The sequence below is a fragment of the Capra hircus genome, chromosome 2 (assembly GCF_001704415.2).
Source record: "Capra hircus breed San Clemente chromosome 2, ASM170441v1, whole genome shotgun sequence".
NCBI lineage: Eukaryota > Metazoa > Chordata > Mammalia > Artiodactyla > Bovidae > Capra > Capra hircus.
Genome location: NC_030809.1, coordinates 131,887,786 through 131,903,887, shown reverse-complemented (window position 1 = coordinate 131,903,887; position 16,102 = coordinate 131,887,786). Strand labels below are relative to the sequence as shown.

General features: G+C 42.4%; 1 protein-coding gene across 2 annotated transcripts; it reads left to right on the top strand.

Moving 5' to 3' along the window:
- POLR2D (RNA polymerase II subunit D) lies at nucleotides 1,051-14,630 on the top strand. 2 transcript variants are annotated; one of them, XR_309773.3, is made up of 5 exons: nucleotides 1,051-1,185; nucleotides 2,940-3,120; nucleotides 9,193-9,288; nucleotides 10,583-10,715; nucleotides 12,241-12,294. XR_309773.3 is itself a non-coding variant. In XM_005675838.3 (4 exons), the coding sequence occupies exons 1-4, from the start codon at nucleotides 1,113-1,115 to the stop codon at nucleotides 12,317-12,319; spliced, it is 429 nt and encodes a 142-aa protein (XP_005675895.1). In that variant the 5' UTR covers nucleotides 1,055-1,112; the 3' UTR covers nucleotides 12,320-14,630. The 2 variants fall into 2 exon arrangements, 1 of the variants encoding a protein (XP_005675895.1); XM_005675838.3 differs by lacking the exon at nucleotides 10,583-10,715 and having other exon boundaries at nucleotides 1,055-1,185; nucleotides 12,241-14,630.

Below are 16,102 nucleotides of genomic sequence, written 5' to 3'. Positions count from 1 at the left end.
TAGGTATGTGGCTAGTACTGGGGCCAGCAAATGTTAAGGTCCAGTTAAGTAGTAGGTAGGTGCTCTGCAAAAGCCTGTTGGATGGATAGCTGGGAGAAGGGGGCCTACACTGAGCTCAAAGACTATCCCATACCCAGCTGGGGCATGTTCCCAGACTCCTCTGGGCATTGGCCTGCAGCTCTAATGAACTGTGTAGGAAAGCACTTTGAAGCAGTAATAAGCTCTGCCAGCACTATATGACCTACCATTAATTCACCTGATACATTTCTTTTGGAAACACATACACAAGGCAAATTAACTTTCATAAGTTATAATTTAAAGGAATTATTAATTAAAGGAATACAGATGCATACCCTTGTCTGGTAATATCTTCATTTTTTGTGAACAGTTTATATACTTATAGATGGTTCATTCCTGAGCCAAGGAGTGCACTATGGTTATTTCCTGCATTGTACAACCATCTGTTTTCTCTCAAGTTGGAAACAGAATCATTTTTCATTTGCTTACTGTAAGTATCACCCAAATGTTCCAACAGGCTTCTCAATATCACTATCCACTATTCCATGTTCAGAAGTATTGGAAAAAATCCACTACAAATCAAACATTTTAAATGCTTTGAGGCATTGGAGGAATTACACTGAATGTTTTCAGAGTCACCTACCCAGCTTCCCATCAACTAGAGATCCTTGGGTCGGTCTGCGCGTTCCTGCATCCCATCTAATCCTTCCCCTGCGCCCTGGAAAGCATCCATACTTCACAGGTGAGATAGCTGAGGCTCAGAAATGCCAACTGAGCAGTCCCCACGACTCGCGGCGAAGGACCTACTGTTGAAGAAAGTGACGGTTTTCTCCTGCCGCGGCCGCAGGATGCGCCACCCCGTCGCGGCGCTTCCAGAGACCTGCAAGACCCCACCGCTCTGGCCCCTCCCCGCTTGCGCCCGAGGCCGCTAGGTCCCTTGGCCCCGCCCACCCCGCGGTTGTCTCGCCTACCCATCGCGGCCCGCCCACCTTCAGTGGGGCCCCGCCCCGTCTCCAAGAACACGCCCCTTCCGTGACGGCGACCGGAAAGAGCTTCCGCTTCCGACAGCGTGGGTACTGGTTCTCGGCGAGAGGATGGCGGCGGGCGGGAACGATCCGCGCTCTGGAGATGTAGAGGAGGACGCATCCCAACTCATCTTTCCCAAAGGTGCGGCCTGGGCAGGCGTGGCGAAGGGCGCGGAGGAGGAGGGTGCGGGCCGTCTGGGCACGGTTCCGCGGAAACTGGCCAGCTGGAGTCCACACCAGCAGCCCTGGAGCCGTCGGCCCCCAACTCCACATCGCCCCGGGTGGCCTCTTGTTCGTGTTTAAGTTGTTTTAGTCCATAAACTGGAAAGTGCTGGACGGTTGTGTCAAAGATAAAGCCAACACTAAAGGGGTAATGGCACGTTTTAATCATTAATATACTATCGCAGTAGGGAAAAGCGTGAAGCGTGGAATCATCTAGACTTGGATTTGTGCAAAGGTGACTGGGCGTTTTAAAGGGAGAATGAAGGAATAGGGAGAGGGGTGAGCAGGGCCTCATAAAGAGTCAGGGAAGTGAAAAATTACGAGAAGCGAGGGTTGGTCCGTTTGAAGCTCATTTGGATTTGTTAACTGGTGGTTATGGGGTTAGGCTCCTTCCCTCCCAACACCCTTCGCTCTGGGCTGTGAGACAAGGGCCCTATCTTCAGATGTTGTCAGGAACAAACAAATTATTTTGACAGCCTTCAGTTTTCATAAGCAGCCATTGTAAAGGAGCTAGAGTCATCCCAGGGATGCAGCCTTGAGCTGTTAGAAATCGTGTTAGTGTTTTCTTCAAGTCTTTGTGGAACAACCTTGAGTCCTAGTCGAGAAAAGGGCGCACAGGACCCTGGCCAGAGCTTGGTTATGAGAGAAGAGAATCTTTGTCAGATGGCAGCGAGTAAAGCACGGTTTGCTATCAGGGATTCTGTGCTGTGTGATAGACTTAATGTGTAATTTAAAAACCCAAAATAAGTAGCTTAAGACTTCAAAATATATCTTACAGGTACTGAAAAACACGAAGTTAGTGAACAGTAACAACAAAGTGGGGAAAACTTTAACAGTACCTGTCTTTTTAAAAAAAATTGCCACTAATATATGCAGAGTAAAACATTAAAGTCCACACCTTTTCACCCAAACAACTATAAATAGTGTTTATCCTTCCAAACCATGCTTAGTTTTAAGTATATACTTATACCCTTTATTCTTTGCAAAAATAGGATTATGCTGTAGAAATCATAAATTTTGTAGAACTGTTCTATTCTTTTAAAGGACTAGATAGTACTTGATGGGTGGTGATGGTGTTCAGTCGCGAAGTTGTTGTGTCAGCTGTTTTGCAATCCTTTGAACTGTAGCCCACCAGGCTCTTCTGTCCATGGAATTTCCCAGGCAAGAATACAGGAGTGGGTTGCCATCTTCTCCAGGGGATCTTCCCCACCAAGGGATCAGGCCTCTCCTGCATTGGCAGGTGGATTCTTTACCACTAAGCCCCCAGGGAAGCCCACTTAATGGTTGTACCACAATTCTATTTATTAATGTGTATAGAGATTGCTTTCAGTATTGTATTTCATAGACTCAGGGTGAAATATTTCCGAGGACAGCGTCACGGACGGTGTAGGCATAATGGACACGTATGTTTGTTTTCTTTTTTAAGGTGTGATAACTGAGAAGTAGGTGGTTTTCTGAATTTCATGATAAACCCGTTTTTGGTACTTGGGTTTTGTCTCGGTTCTTCTTATTTAAGGTGTTTTGTTTGTGTGAACACTGTACAGTTGTAGGATGTGAAGCCTCTGGATTTCTGCAGGGTCAGAATTTTGCTGATAGTCACTAAGGCAAATGAACATTTAGAAGCTGACTTGGGAAGAAATATTTTCAGCTGACATTTATGCTTCTCGCAAATAGAGTTTGAAACAGCTGAGACGCTTCTGAATTCGGAAGTTCATATGCTTCTTGAGCATCGGAAGCAGCAGAATGAGAGCGCAGAGGATGAGCAGGAACTTTCCGAGGTCTTCATGAAAACTTTAAATTACACTGCCCGTTTCAGTCGTTTCAAAAACAGAGAGACCATCGCCAGTGTCCGTAGGTGAGTGCTGAAAGAAAGTTCTTTCTAATCCAGACTGCTGGGCACCTGCATGTGGAAGGCTGTCAGCACCACCATCCCCACTCACCCACCCCACCCCTGCTGCCTCATGGGCGTCGTTTGTGCGATTCATGTGAGGAAAATGATGTCTTTGGCAAACTTTAAAGTAGCTTGTTAGGCCGAAATCCTCCTTGCCTACTTTTTCTGTACCCAAAATCCCACTTACCTCCCTGCAGAGTAACTACTGTCGAAAGTTTGTTGCTAGCCCTCCAGAGCTTATTCCATGAATTCATATATACACACGTCACAAACACACAGCCCTGTTATGTTTTAAATAGAGTGGACTTATTTATCATTCACCTGATACATCCTAGAGATCTTGCTGCATTTTTTTTTTTCAATATCTATCTATTTATTTATCTGTCTGTGTCAGGTCTTAGTGTCTGCACATCAGCTCTTCACTGCAGCGTGCACGCTTCTCTCTCATTGTGACTTGCAGGCCCCAGGGTATAGGGCTCAGTAGAGTACAGGGCTCAGTAGAGTACAGGGCTCAGTAGAGTACAGGGCTCCGTAGTTGTGGCAGATCCCTTTAGTTGCCCTTTTGCATGTGAAATCTAGTTCCCCAAGCTGGGATCGAACCCACGCTCCCTACAGTGGAAGTGTAAAGTGTGGAGTATTAACCACTGGACCACCAGGGAATTATCCTGGTGGAATATATTATTATATAATTAATTATATAATTATAATATATATTATATATAGTATTATATAATATAATTTTATGTATTGTGTATAATTTATTATGTTATATATTATTAAGATATCTGTATATAATATACAATAACTTAGTTATATAATGTTTTATATAATTAATATATAATTTATTCATTAACGTAGCAAGAGGGACTACCCTGGAGGTCCAGTGGTTAAGAATTCGCCTTTCGATGCCGGGGACCCAGGTTCCATCCCTGGTCAGGGAACCAAGATCCCACATGCTTAATGGCATGGCCAATAAATAAACAAACAAACATAAATTTGGATTATTCTTTTGGATCTTTGCCATTCAAACAGTGACTGGTTTTTAGCCTTTATTCTCCTTAAGGCATTGCTTCTCAAATTGAGTTGGATATGCTCTGAGAACAGTGAGGTGCTGTAGCGTACAGGAGGCCCCAGAGAAAACAAGAGCTATTTTAATGTTTCTTTGATTTCCTTGGGGATGAACTTTATTTGTATGAATTGGACAGTCACTTGAAGTTTGATACAAATCAAGCCACTGGATAAGTCCATTTTTATAAACTGGGCGGCATCTCTTTCTTGAAGTATCAGTTTTGATACTATGTGGTTTTGATAGTATGTGGTTTAATACATTTCTACATTAAAGCAAGCAGATACCAGTATACTGTGAAGTAAAACAAAAAATGTATATGAGTTCTTGAATTAAATCATGAGACGTCAATCCTTGCAGTTGCAGAAAGTCATTATGCCCCCAGGTTGCCTCAGGGTGCTTGTTTGCTCCACTCCTGTGGAAATGTTTGAGAAGTAATTGTCCTAAGGAAAATCAGATGAACAAAAAGGTGTATATGTGCAGACTCTTCAGAGAATTATAGTAGTCAAAGGTGAAAAACAACCTAAATATTCAGTAGTAATTAAATAAATTGTGGTAAATCCGTTTGATGGACTCCTATATTGTCATTAAAAATTATGATAGAAAATGAAATTGAAGGATGTTCACAGAAGTTAAACATGCAGAGGGAGGTCTCGGCGGTCCATTGGTTAGGGCTCAGTCCTTCCGCTGCAGCAGCTCAGTTCAGTCTCTGGTTGGGGAACTAAGATCCCATGAGCTGCTCAGTGCAGCCAAAAAACAAAGTTAAATGCACAGAAAATGAAGGGATAAAACTATGTGAAGGATAGACTGTTGTGAAAAGTGTGAGTGTATTCATGGGGAAGATGTTCCATACAAAACTGCTAATTGTTGACCCAAAAAATGACTTGAATAAATGAAGGTGGACTTAAACATTCACAATAAAAGGTCTTAATACTATAAAAATGTCATTTCTCTTCAAATTAATGTATACATCTAGTGCCATTCTAAATCCTCAAGGGAACTGATGTATATATGTCCTCCAGGCTCCTCTGTCCCTAGAATTTTCCAGGTGAGAATACTGGAGTGGGTTGCCGTTTGCTACTCCAGAGGATCTTCCCAAGACTGGCAGGCAAAGATTCTTTCATCACTGAGCGACCTGAGAAGCCTACACACAGACACACACACACTCACTCTCTTTCTCAAATATGCTCATAATAAAGCTTAATGTGCCATATAATTCAACTAAGATGAGATGGTAATAGGTCATACTGGCTGAGGCAAGATACTGATTATTTGGATCCTACCAGTGAGTAGGACAGTCTATCTAAAATGGTGCCGAGAAAAATATATCCTCAGCAGTGAAAAATAAATAATAATAAGTAAATGAATACCCCCCAAAAGATCTTAAGTTTGTAAGAATTGTCAGGAAAAAATTTTAAAAAGAAAAATAAAAGGGAATTTGCCCTATAGGATGTTAAAAAACATTGGAAAACGACAGTAATTAAAATAGTGACACTTAGGCATGAGGATAGATCTTGGGACAGAATAGGAAATTAAGGAACAGATTCAAATCCAAATTGATTATATTTTATATGATTCCAGTATGTGACAAAGATGGCATGCTAAGTTAGTGGGAAAATAATTTGAAACAGAGTTTTAACTCTGTATACCTTACTCCAAACTGGTTTCTTTAGAAGTTAAGAATGTAAGTGTAAACTATGATGCATGAAAGTACTATGTGTTAACATGAGTGAATGTACAATTTTGGCTGTGGTTAGTAGGACTTTACATGTGGGGAAGGTTGATAAACTCTAGTTGGCTGTAAGCTTTACAAGAGCAAGGACTTGATCGTATTCATCACTGTCAATTTCATTAAGGGCACTAACTAGTTTTTAGTTGAATAAGTAAATGAATTTGCAATAAACATCTTTAAACTTCCTTACATCAAATAAACTGCTATACTTAAAATGTAAGTACGAGTAAAGCGGGAAAGGATTGATAATCCTTAATGTTAAGAGCTCTAAAAAGTAAGAGATGATACCCAGCTTATGAAAATGAACTTCGTCTTTAATGACGAGATTGATATCACAACTTCAGACGACTGTCTAATTCATATGAAGTAATGTTCACCTTCAAGGAAATCCCAGAAATGCTGAAATGGCCAAGCAGATTTAAGAATGGGAGACCACCCCGCGCCTCCTGCAGTGGCAGGCAGACTCCGCTGGGGCCGCCTGGGGCCTCTTCATTCTTCGCCCGTTCCTCGGTACGCCTGGGCCTTTGACTAATATTTGTGAAGCCTCCCCAGTGACTACTTCTCTTGGAGCCATCTGAGACCAAACCTCTCCCCTTTGGACCATGTTATAGGTTGAAACGTGTCCCCTCAAACGATGTTGCAGCACTAAATCCCCAGTACCTGTGAATGTGTCTTTCTATGGAGATAGAATCTTTGCAGACAAGTCAAGATGAGGTCATATTCAGTTAAAGTGGATTCTAATCCAGTATGACTGTTACCCTTATAAGAAGAGTATGACAGGGAAAATGCCATATGACAGTGCAAGCAGAGAATGCTTGTCATATTTACAAGCCGAGGAGCACCGAGGACTGTCAGTGGCACCAGAAGCTAAGAAACTGCAGGAAACAGCTTCTCTCCTAGAGACTTCAGGAAGAGCATGACCCTGACAGCATCTTAATTTCGGACTTCTGGCCTCCTGAATTGAAATGATAAGTTGTTTTAAGCCAAACAAACAGAATGGGAAACCTAGTGTAAGAAGTAAGGGAAACAGGCGCCATCTTTTACTGCTGGTGGGAGTGTATAATGGTAAAGCTTTCAGGGCACTGTCTCTCAGAAGCCTTCCAGACAGTCATCTCTTTTGACTGAATAATTCTGCTTCCAGAAATTTATCTTTAAAACACACAGTAATCAGATACATAAAGAAGTATGCATTTACAATGATGTTCAGAATGCATTATTCAAAATGATGAATAATTGGAAGCAATGGAAGTGTTCAAGAGCAGGACGTTTGCTATATAAATTAAGACACAACCTGTTGAATGCCAAGTCGAAGGAAAAGGTACGTGTGTAAAATGTGGAAGACAGTGACTGTATTGTTGAGTGAAAAAAGGCTGGTTACAGAATAACATTTGTTATGTTTCCTTTTTTTTTAATTATGTAGAGAAGGGGAAGAGGATCTCCATGAATATGTTAGCACTGGTTATTTCTGGGTAGAATTCCAGGTTATTTTCCCATATTGAGTGGGTTTTTTTGAGAGGGTGTTTGTTATAAATGAGCATGTGTTCATTTTACAAACAAACCCCTTCATATACATATATTTAACTACATTATGAACCTGTGTAAGTTTTTCTTTACAAAGTGAAAATAGCTTTATTAGTTGACCAAAAGTTAAACAATAGAATGAGTCAGTTTATTTCTAAAACATAGAAAGATGTTTGGAATGGTATACTAAAATGGTAATATTGGTTTTGTTTAGATAGTAATATGGGTGACATTTTTCTGTCTTTATTTTCTCAATTTTGTATAATAACTAGTAGACTTATAATCAAGTGATAAGAACAGTAAATGTTTTTGTCTGATCAGATAATCAAGGGTTTCACGGGCAGTCCAGTGGTTAAAACCCTGTTTTTTCACTGCTGAGGATGCAGGTTAGATCCCTGGTCAGGGAGCTAAGAAGCCGCATGCCGCACAGCACAGCCAAAAATAAGACTTTTAAAGCAGGTCCTTTCTGAAGCCGCATTTGGCATGGACAGGTCCTTTCTGAAGCCGCATTCGGCATGGACAGGTCCTTTCTGAAGCCGCATTCGGCGTGGACAGGTCCTTTCTGAAGCCGCATTCGGCGTGGACAGGTCCTTTCTGAAGCCGCATTCGGCATGGACAGGTCCTTTCTGAAGCCGCATTCGGCATGGACAGCCTCTGTCGTGAGCAGTGCGATCTCCCTGGTGGCCCAGTGGTTGAGAGTCTGTCTGCCAGTGCAGGGGACACTGGCCTGACCCCTGGCTGGGGAGGAGCCCACACGCCCGAGGGGCCCTGATCGCGTGCGGCACAGCTACCGAGTGCGCTCTGGAGCCCGTGCTCCGCCGCGAGGAGCCGATGCAGCGAGAGCCGGGGCACACGAGCGGAGCGCAGCCCTCACTCGCTCCACTAGAGAAAGCACGCGTGCAGCAACAAAGACCCATCGCGGGAAAAATAGATAGATAAGTAATATTTTTTAACATTTAGAAAATTTCATGTATAGTTGATGTCATTGACTTGATAAAATATTCTACTAAAATGATATTATCTTTTTAGAAAATATAGATGTATGAGAATCCAGGATATGATTTGTATTAATGATGTTCTTTTTTACAGTTTGAACTACATTTAAAATAAGATGCAGCTTATACACAGATTTGTACAAAGTAAGATATGCCTCTATTTATTTCTTAGATACATGTAAAAGAGAATTGAGGCATTCCCTGGTGGTCCAGTGGCTAGGACTCTGCACTTTCACTGCAGAGGGACTGGGTTCGATCCCTGGTCAAGGAACTAAGATTCTGCAATCCATTCAGTGTGGCCAAAAATAAAGTAAAACTTTTTTTAAAAAGAGTTTCCTCCAAGTCACAATGCCTAATAGATCAGGGAAATCTAACATCGTGTGTTAAGACATAAAATTAATAACGAAGCAAAGAACAATGGTAGAAAGAGCAGAAAGCAACAAAATAAATTCTTGGAGGAAGGATGGTATGGTCCTCCAGGTAGAGAGCATTTTTTTTCGTAAGTTTTTATCACAAGAATCCTCTACTTAGGTGTGCTCAAATTACTTTTATTGTCTTTGCCTGATTCATAGCTTCCTGCTCTCCAGGAAGAGACACAGGAACATGAATTGATTTGAAAGTGGGATTTTGCAGCAGACCTAATCTTAATGGAAAGATTGCAGATGCTTTACATTTTTCTCCTCCTTGCTAGCTACATTTTGATATTTCTCCCCTGTGATCAGCTTGCTGCTCCAGAAGAAGCTTCATAAGTTTGAGTTGGCCTGTTTAGCCAACCTTTGTCCAGAGACTGCTGAGGAGTCCAAGGCTCTGATCCCAAGGTTAGTATTGGTGGTGAAGAGTTCTGTGTGTGTTGAATAAATTCCTACAAGTAGAATTACTCTGTTTAAAAGCTGGGTGATTTCTGGATATCACCAACATATTGGGTTGGCCAAAAAATTCCTTTGGTTTTAAAAGTAAAAACACATTTTTCATTTTCATCAAGAACTTTATTGAAAAATGTATTCACCATTTTGTTCCACTACCTTCTGCCATTTTTCAAGCAATTTCATAATTCCATCTTCCCCAAACTTTTTATCTTTTTGATCAAAGAACTGTTCCAGGTTCCTTTTACTGTCTTCTATTGAAGAGGAAAAAATTGAAATTTTTTCCATTAATAGAATTTTGTACAGACCGAAATAAATGGAAATCTGAAAGTTCAGTGTCTGGTAAATTTGTTGTTCAGTTGCTTACTCATGTTGGACTTTTTGCAACCCCATGGAAGGACGCAGCAAGCCAGGCTTCCTTGTCCTTCACCATCTCCTGGAGCTTGCTCAAACTCATGTCCGTTGAGTCGGTGATACCATCCAACCATCTTATCCTCTCTTGTCCCTTTCTCCTCCTGCCTTCAATCTTTCTCAGCATCAGGGTCTCTTCTAATGAGTCAGCTGTTCTCATCAGGTGGCCAAAGTACTGGAACTTCAGCATCAGTCCTTCCAATGATTTTTCAGGATTGATTTTCTTTAGGATTGTCTGGTTGGATCTCCTTGCAGTCCATGGGACTCTCAAGAGTCTTCTCCAACTCCGCAGTTCAAAACATCAGTTTTTCGGCACTCAGTCTTCCTTATGGTCCAACTCTCACATTCATACATGACTACTGGAAAAACCATAGCTTTGACTATGTGGACCTTTGTCAACAAAATAATGTCTCTTCTTTTTCATACTCTAGTTTGTTATGGGTCTCCTTCCAAGGAGTAAGCGTCTTTTAATTTCATGGCTGCAGTCACCATCTGCAGTAATTTTGGAGCCCAAGAAAATAAAGTCTCTCACTGTTTCCATTGTTTCCCCATCTATTTGCCATGAAGTAATGGGACCAGATGCCATGATCTTTGTTTTTTGAATGTTGAGTTTTAAGCCGGCTTTTTCACTCTCCTTTCACCTTCATCAAGAGGCTCCCACGAATATGGTGGATGAATCAAAACTTCCCAGGCAAGCTATAACAGTTTTTTCCTGGTTGTCCAAGGTTTCTTTGGTCTTGCAGTATCCTGGTAGAAGATTATGCATTTTCTGTTGACTAATTCCTGACAGCTTTTGTCAAGTGCTGCTTTCAGTTGATCTAATTGGGATCTTTTCCAGAAAGAGCTCATAATAAAGAACTCCCTTCCAATGCCACCACGTATGCAACATCACCTTCGGATGAAGACTGGCCTTTGGCGTGTTGGTGGTGATTCATTTGCTTGCCCCAGGATCTCTTCCATTCTGCATTATTGTACAGTATTCACTTTCATTGCCTTTCAAGCTTTGTTTTTAAACAAAATGTTTTAGTTATATTCGTGTAGAGAATTGCACAGGAAATACGGTCAAGAAGGGTTTGGTTTGGTTTATTTTGCATAACTTATGTAGAACCCAGACATCAAAGCAATTAACATAACCAGGCTGGTGCAAATGATTTTCAGTGCTTGATTCAGATATTTTGCGTAAGTTGGCTGTCTATCTCCTGTGTGGTATAGCATTGATTGTTTTCTCAATTATTGTGTTGATTTCATTGCTGTCAACTTCAGCTGTTCTGTCTGACTGTAGGATATCATCCAGCAAGAAATCTCCAGCACAAAAGTTCACAAACCACTTTTGACATTTTCAGTCAGTCACAGCACCTTCTCCATACACTGCACAAATCTTTTTTTGCACTTCAGGTGTGTTTTTACCTTTCTTGAAATAAAGCATAATAGGCCAAAAATGTTCCTTTTTTTCTTCTGTCTTCTGTATTGAAATGGCTACACAAAAATTCACCAATTGTGATAAGTTTTTTTTCTTAATGCATGCTGATGTGACATGCAAGCTGTCACAATATAGTCTAACAAAATTGTTTTGAATGAAGTTAAAGACAACTAAGTGCTAATAGAGCCATCTTAAGGGAAAAACCAAACTTTTTGGCCAGCCCAGGAGAATGAATGCTTTTGTAGTAAGACCAGTGTTTTTATAGTATACCCGTTGTTGGCAAAAATGTGAAGCAGCTAAAACTCCGGTCCACTGATGAAGGAGTACAGAATTATACAGTCACTTTGGAGAATAATTTGGCTACATCTAGTAAAGTTAAATACACCCCATGACCCCCAAATTCATTCCTGGGTATGTGCCCTAAAAGCAGTTCAAACATAGTTTAAAAGGAGACGTGTTCCAGTGTATATTGCTGCATTATTAGTGGAAACTTGCCAACAGTCTTCAGTCTGCAAGACTGGATAAATAAATCTTTGTGCAGCCATGCAATGTTTATTATAAAGCAGTGAAAAAAATAAGTGAACTAGAACAATGAGATAATGCCAACATATGCCGGGATGAACGGTGAGTGAAAAAATACAGAAGGATACATACAGCGCTGTTTCTTACAGTTTAAAAACAGTGCTGTGGATTGCTTAAAGCTACATTTATGTATACAGTAGTAAGTATAAAAATATGTAGGGGTAATGAATGCCAAATGTAGGATGATTGTTACTCCTAGGGAAGGAAGAGAAGGTTTTGGAGTAGTGGAGCACACACAGAACCATTGATTTGTGTCTGTCGATATTTATTAATGAGTCAACTAGGGATCATTCTTCTGTACCTTTTATGTATTTGAAATACTTGATAATGTTTTCAAAGGAAAGGAAGGAAATTGAGTTGAAACGTAAAGGTGCCAGTGTTTAGGGGTGAGCGGAGGGCTGAGCCAGCAGTGCTCCAAGATCCGCACCTACAAAAGAAGAGGGTGGGAGTACTGTCAGTTGCTGGGACACTCACTCTTGGTTTTCTTCTTGTAGCCTAGAGGGGCGGTTTGAAGATGAGGAGCTACAGCAGATTCTTGATGACATCCAGACCAAGCGCAGCTTTCAGTATTAATCACCAGATGTCACTGCTGCCGGGGAACCACGTCACATCCCCAGCACAGCGCCCCTGGCTCAGAGTCTGGGGCTGACTCACACCGAAATTCTGTTGCAGAAGACCCTTGGCCTTCCTTTGGATAGAACAACCCAGTGCTTCGTCTTGGTTTAGGTTGCTATTTCAAGCTTGCCTGTTGGCCAGTGGTGACCTGTGCAAGCTTGGAGAGGCCTCGCAGTAGCTGCCCGTGGCTGCCTGAGCTCGCCGCTGGGAAGGACGAGGTGGGGTGATGCCGTACAAGCGATACTGCTGACTGCCTCACAGCATGGTCTTGGGCCCTTGGGTTATTTTGATTCCTAACATTTCATGTTTTAATATCAATGTGTTCGTAGTGTTTTAAGCTCTTCTAGGACATGTAAAACTAGTATGGGAAACGGCCTTACCTAAATGCAAAAGGAGGAATTAAAGCAGACCTATGTCACTGTTTGAAATTCTTAGAAGACATAGAGCCTTGGCATCATTGTGCTTAGCCCAGGAGACAGGAAAGTGGTTTCTGAGAAAAGCAGCTCCTCTGTCATCCTGAGGGTAACCACTGGGTGTTGTGGAGCACACAGCCTGCGATGGATAAGTATGTGGCGTATGTGTTCCTAAAGCACTTACTTCATCACTCCCAAATTCAGACTTTCCCCTCCTAGGCTGGATGTGAAGCAGGGAGTACTTTGCAGTGTCCTCACGTGGGGCGTCAAGTCCAGACGTCTGGCTGCCTGCTCAGCAGCAGGTGTTCTGTGGGGATTTGCAAGGAGGGAGCCTGCCACTTGCTGAGCCCCTGGAGTGATATCACTCGATCTGAGACTAGTTGCATGGAAAATAGCTAAATATTGTGGCTCTCAATTTTCAGAGGGGAAATACGCCTGTTTTCTTCACAGTTCGGGGATTTTTCTTTGAAGTACTTGTTGACTCCACCTGAATTCATGATCCAAGGATAAGGATGGGGAAAGAACAAAGTTGGCTTTAGAAAGTCAAGGCCATTTTATGTCAGCTTCCAAGGCAAAAATCCAATTTTCTAATTTTTATAAATTATTTTCAATTTCTGAAATGACATGGGTTCTAAGTCACCATTATTTGAAGGAAATGTCAGTTATACCTCAATTAAAGGAATATTTGAGAAAGTACTCTTCATCCTTGGGCAACTTCACTTCTTTGAGACTCATCAGCTTTCTCAGTTGTAAAATGTGGATAATAATAGATACTGAAAGTTGAGTGGGAAAATTATTAGTAATTTAGAGCCTGTTGGTGTCTGACAGACACTATACCCCAGTACCTGTTAGCTGTTCTTAGCTTGCTTCATAGAAATTGGTGCAAGGATTTGGTGGCCTACCCACTGGCACTGCTATCAGACTATGACAGCAACGCAAACTGACTACTTTTTGAAGCCTGTAGACTTAGTTCATAAAAGAGGCAATTACATGGTTGGCACCAAGCAATGGAACAGAAAACAGACCTAGATAGCAGCTGGAATCTAGGCGTGTGTGCTGTGGGGCAGGAGCAGGGCCCTGCCACCGTCGCCATGGTGTTCCCACTGGAGAATTTTACACTGTGTAAAGCCCCTGGCACTAGTGAATGGCAGGCAGTAAGGCAACTAGAAGCAGATGTAAAAACAGTAGCTCGTATCAGGATGGTGGGTGAAAGCAGCCTCGTGCTGTGTTACAGGCGCACAGCCTGGTCTGCGCCTCCTGCTGGGCTGGTTCTTTACAGTCCTGGACCGCAGCTCGCTGTCCAGGGAGCAGCAGGCCTCACAAGCTCTCGGATCGTCTGAAACATCGCCAGACTCGTACTGTCTGCAAAAGCAGAATTCAGACGCATTGAAATAAAGATGTCATGTTGTCAAAGCCTCACCTCCCGGAAAGCTAAGTGAACCCGAAAAGCTTTTCTGAAAAGTTCTAGTCATTTTGGTTTTATAAACATTTACTAAACTTGGGTCTTAGAAAACAGCATTGCTGAGTGCGGCCTGAGCACAAGCTGCATAAAATGACTGTGTATGAAATAAAAATGACTTTTATGCTTTTCTCTCAAACCCACACGTTGAAGCCCACACAAAGACTTGTGTATGAATAATTACAGCGTTATTCATAATAGCCCCAAACAGGAAACAGACTGAATGTCCACCAGCATGTGGGTTGACCAGCAAGATCTGATACAGCCACGGAGTGGGATACCATTTAGCAAGAAAAAGGTGAACTAAAGAAATGCCTGAACCATTGAAACACAGGGTATGTCGGTTGTGTGACATTGTTTCAACTTTTTATTAAATCTAAGCCCAGAAGAGCTAAAAGGCTAGTGCATTGATCACACCTGTATGTCCGTCACGTACATTTAACACGTTTGTCATACTTGCTTTATTATATTTTTCCAGGAAGCATTTTAAAGCAGCATGAGACTTCATTAAAAATTCAAGCATGCATTTTTAAAATACACTCTGTAAGTTTGCCTATTGCACTTATAAGAACACCAACAAGAATTTCCTGGTACTTAGTTCAGATTTCTCCTGGGGAAAGTTCTGGGCCAAAGGTCAGTCCCAGTGCTGGTACAATTTAGTATATAAAATCAATCGTTATTAAATATCTAAACACTGAGAAACATCAAAGAAACACGTGGAGCTTCTGCCCTCAAGTTGTTGGATGAAACTACCCCTGGGTGAAAAAAATGGGCCTAAACAGAGTGCAGGCCCTGAATAGTCAGTGGTGTATCTGCATGTGTCTCTCCGGTCTCCCTTCAGCATCAGCTGGAGGACAGTTTGGGACTAACAGGCGGAATGTTTGAGTGGGGACAGCAGGGTGAAGGCAGTTCTGTAATGTTTGAGTGGGGACAGCAGGGTGAAGGCAGTTCTGTAATGTCTGAGTGGGGACAGCAGGGTGAAGGCAGTTCTGTCTGCTGGAGTCTTGCAGTTTGTGCCTCACTCCTTTTGCATGACGCTAAGGGCGTGCTTGATGGGCTTCCCTGCTAGCTCAGATGTTGAATCCACCTGCAATGCGGGAGACCTGGGTTCGATCCCTGGGTTGGGAAGGTCCCCTGGAGAAGGGAACAGCTCTCCACGCAAGTACTCTTGCCTGGAGAATTCCATGGACAGAGGAACCTGGCGGCTACAGTCCATGGGGTCACAGAGAGTAGGACACGACAGCGACTGACAAATGACGAGGGAGTGCTTAAGTAGTAAGTGTTGAGAAAATACATCGTCCCTGTTTTGTAAATACACTGCCCCTGTTTTCAGGACAGTGAGGAGTGCAGGGAGAGCAAGAATATACTTGAAAGACACAGTTGGAAGCGAGGGCTTAGTGAGACAGGGTGGAGGTGGAGAAGCAGCCCAGAAGACACCTGAGAATTGGGGAAGGCAAGGCAACGCTGTCCAGCGGAGCAGATAGGACTGTTCCGTGGCTGCTCCGTCCGGTGCGGCGGCTGCCTGCTACTGGTCGCCCTTGAGCGCTTGAGGCGAGTGTCCCCTGAGGAGCTGCACTGTAAGTGTCTTTCATTTAAAAATGTAACTAGTCACACACAGAATCTCCCCAGTAGCCCAGTGGCTATGACACTCAGAATGCAGTGGGCCCGGGTTGATCCCTGGTCAAGGAACTGGATCCCACATGCTGCAACTAATATCCAGCGTGACAAAAAGATTTTTTTTTTTTTTTAATTTAAATAGTCATATGTAGCCAGTGGACAACACAGCTCTTAGCTCCCCACACAAATGTCCTGCAAAGCATTGACAGCATTTCAGCAAGATTGACAGTGCTCACATAAGCAGCAGTAATA

What these genes read in the sequence shown, in the direction of transcription:
- POLR2D (XM_005675838.3), top strand. Translation starts at nt 1,113, where the DNA reads ATGGCGGCGGGCGGGAACGATCCGCGCTCTGGAGATGTAGAGGAGGAC. An exon ending in ACCATCGCCAGTGTCCGTAG is followed by an intron (nt 3,121 to 9,192) that starts GTGAGTGCTGAA and finishes CCCTGTGATCAG; the next exon opens with CTTGCTGCTCCAGAAGAAGC. An exon ending in TCCAAGGCTCTGATCCCAAG is followed by an intron (nt 9,289 to 12,240) that starts GTTAGTATTGGT and finishes TTCTTCTTGTAG; the next exon opens with CCTAGAGGGGCGGTTTGAAG.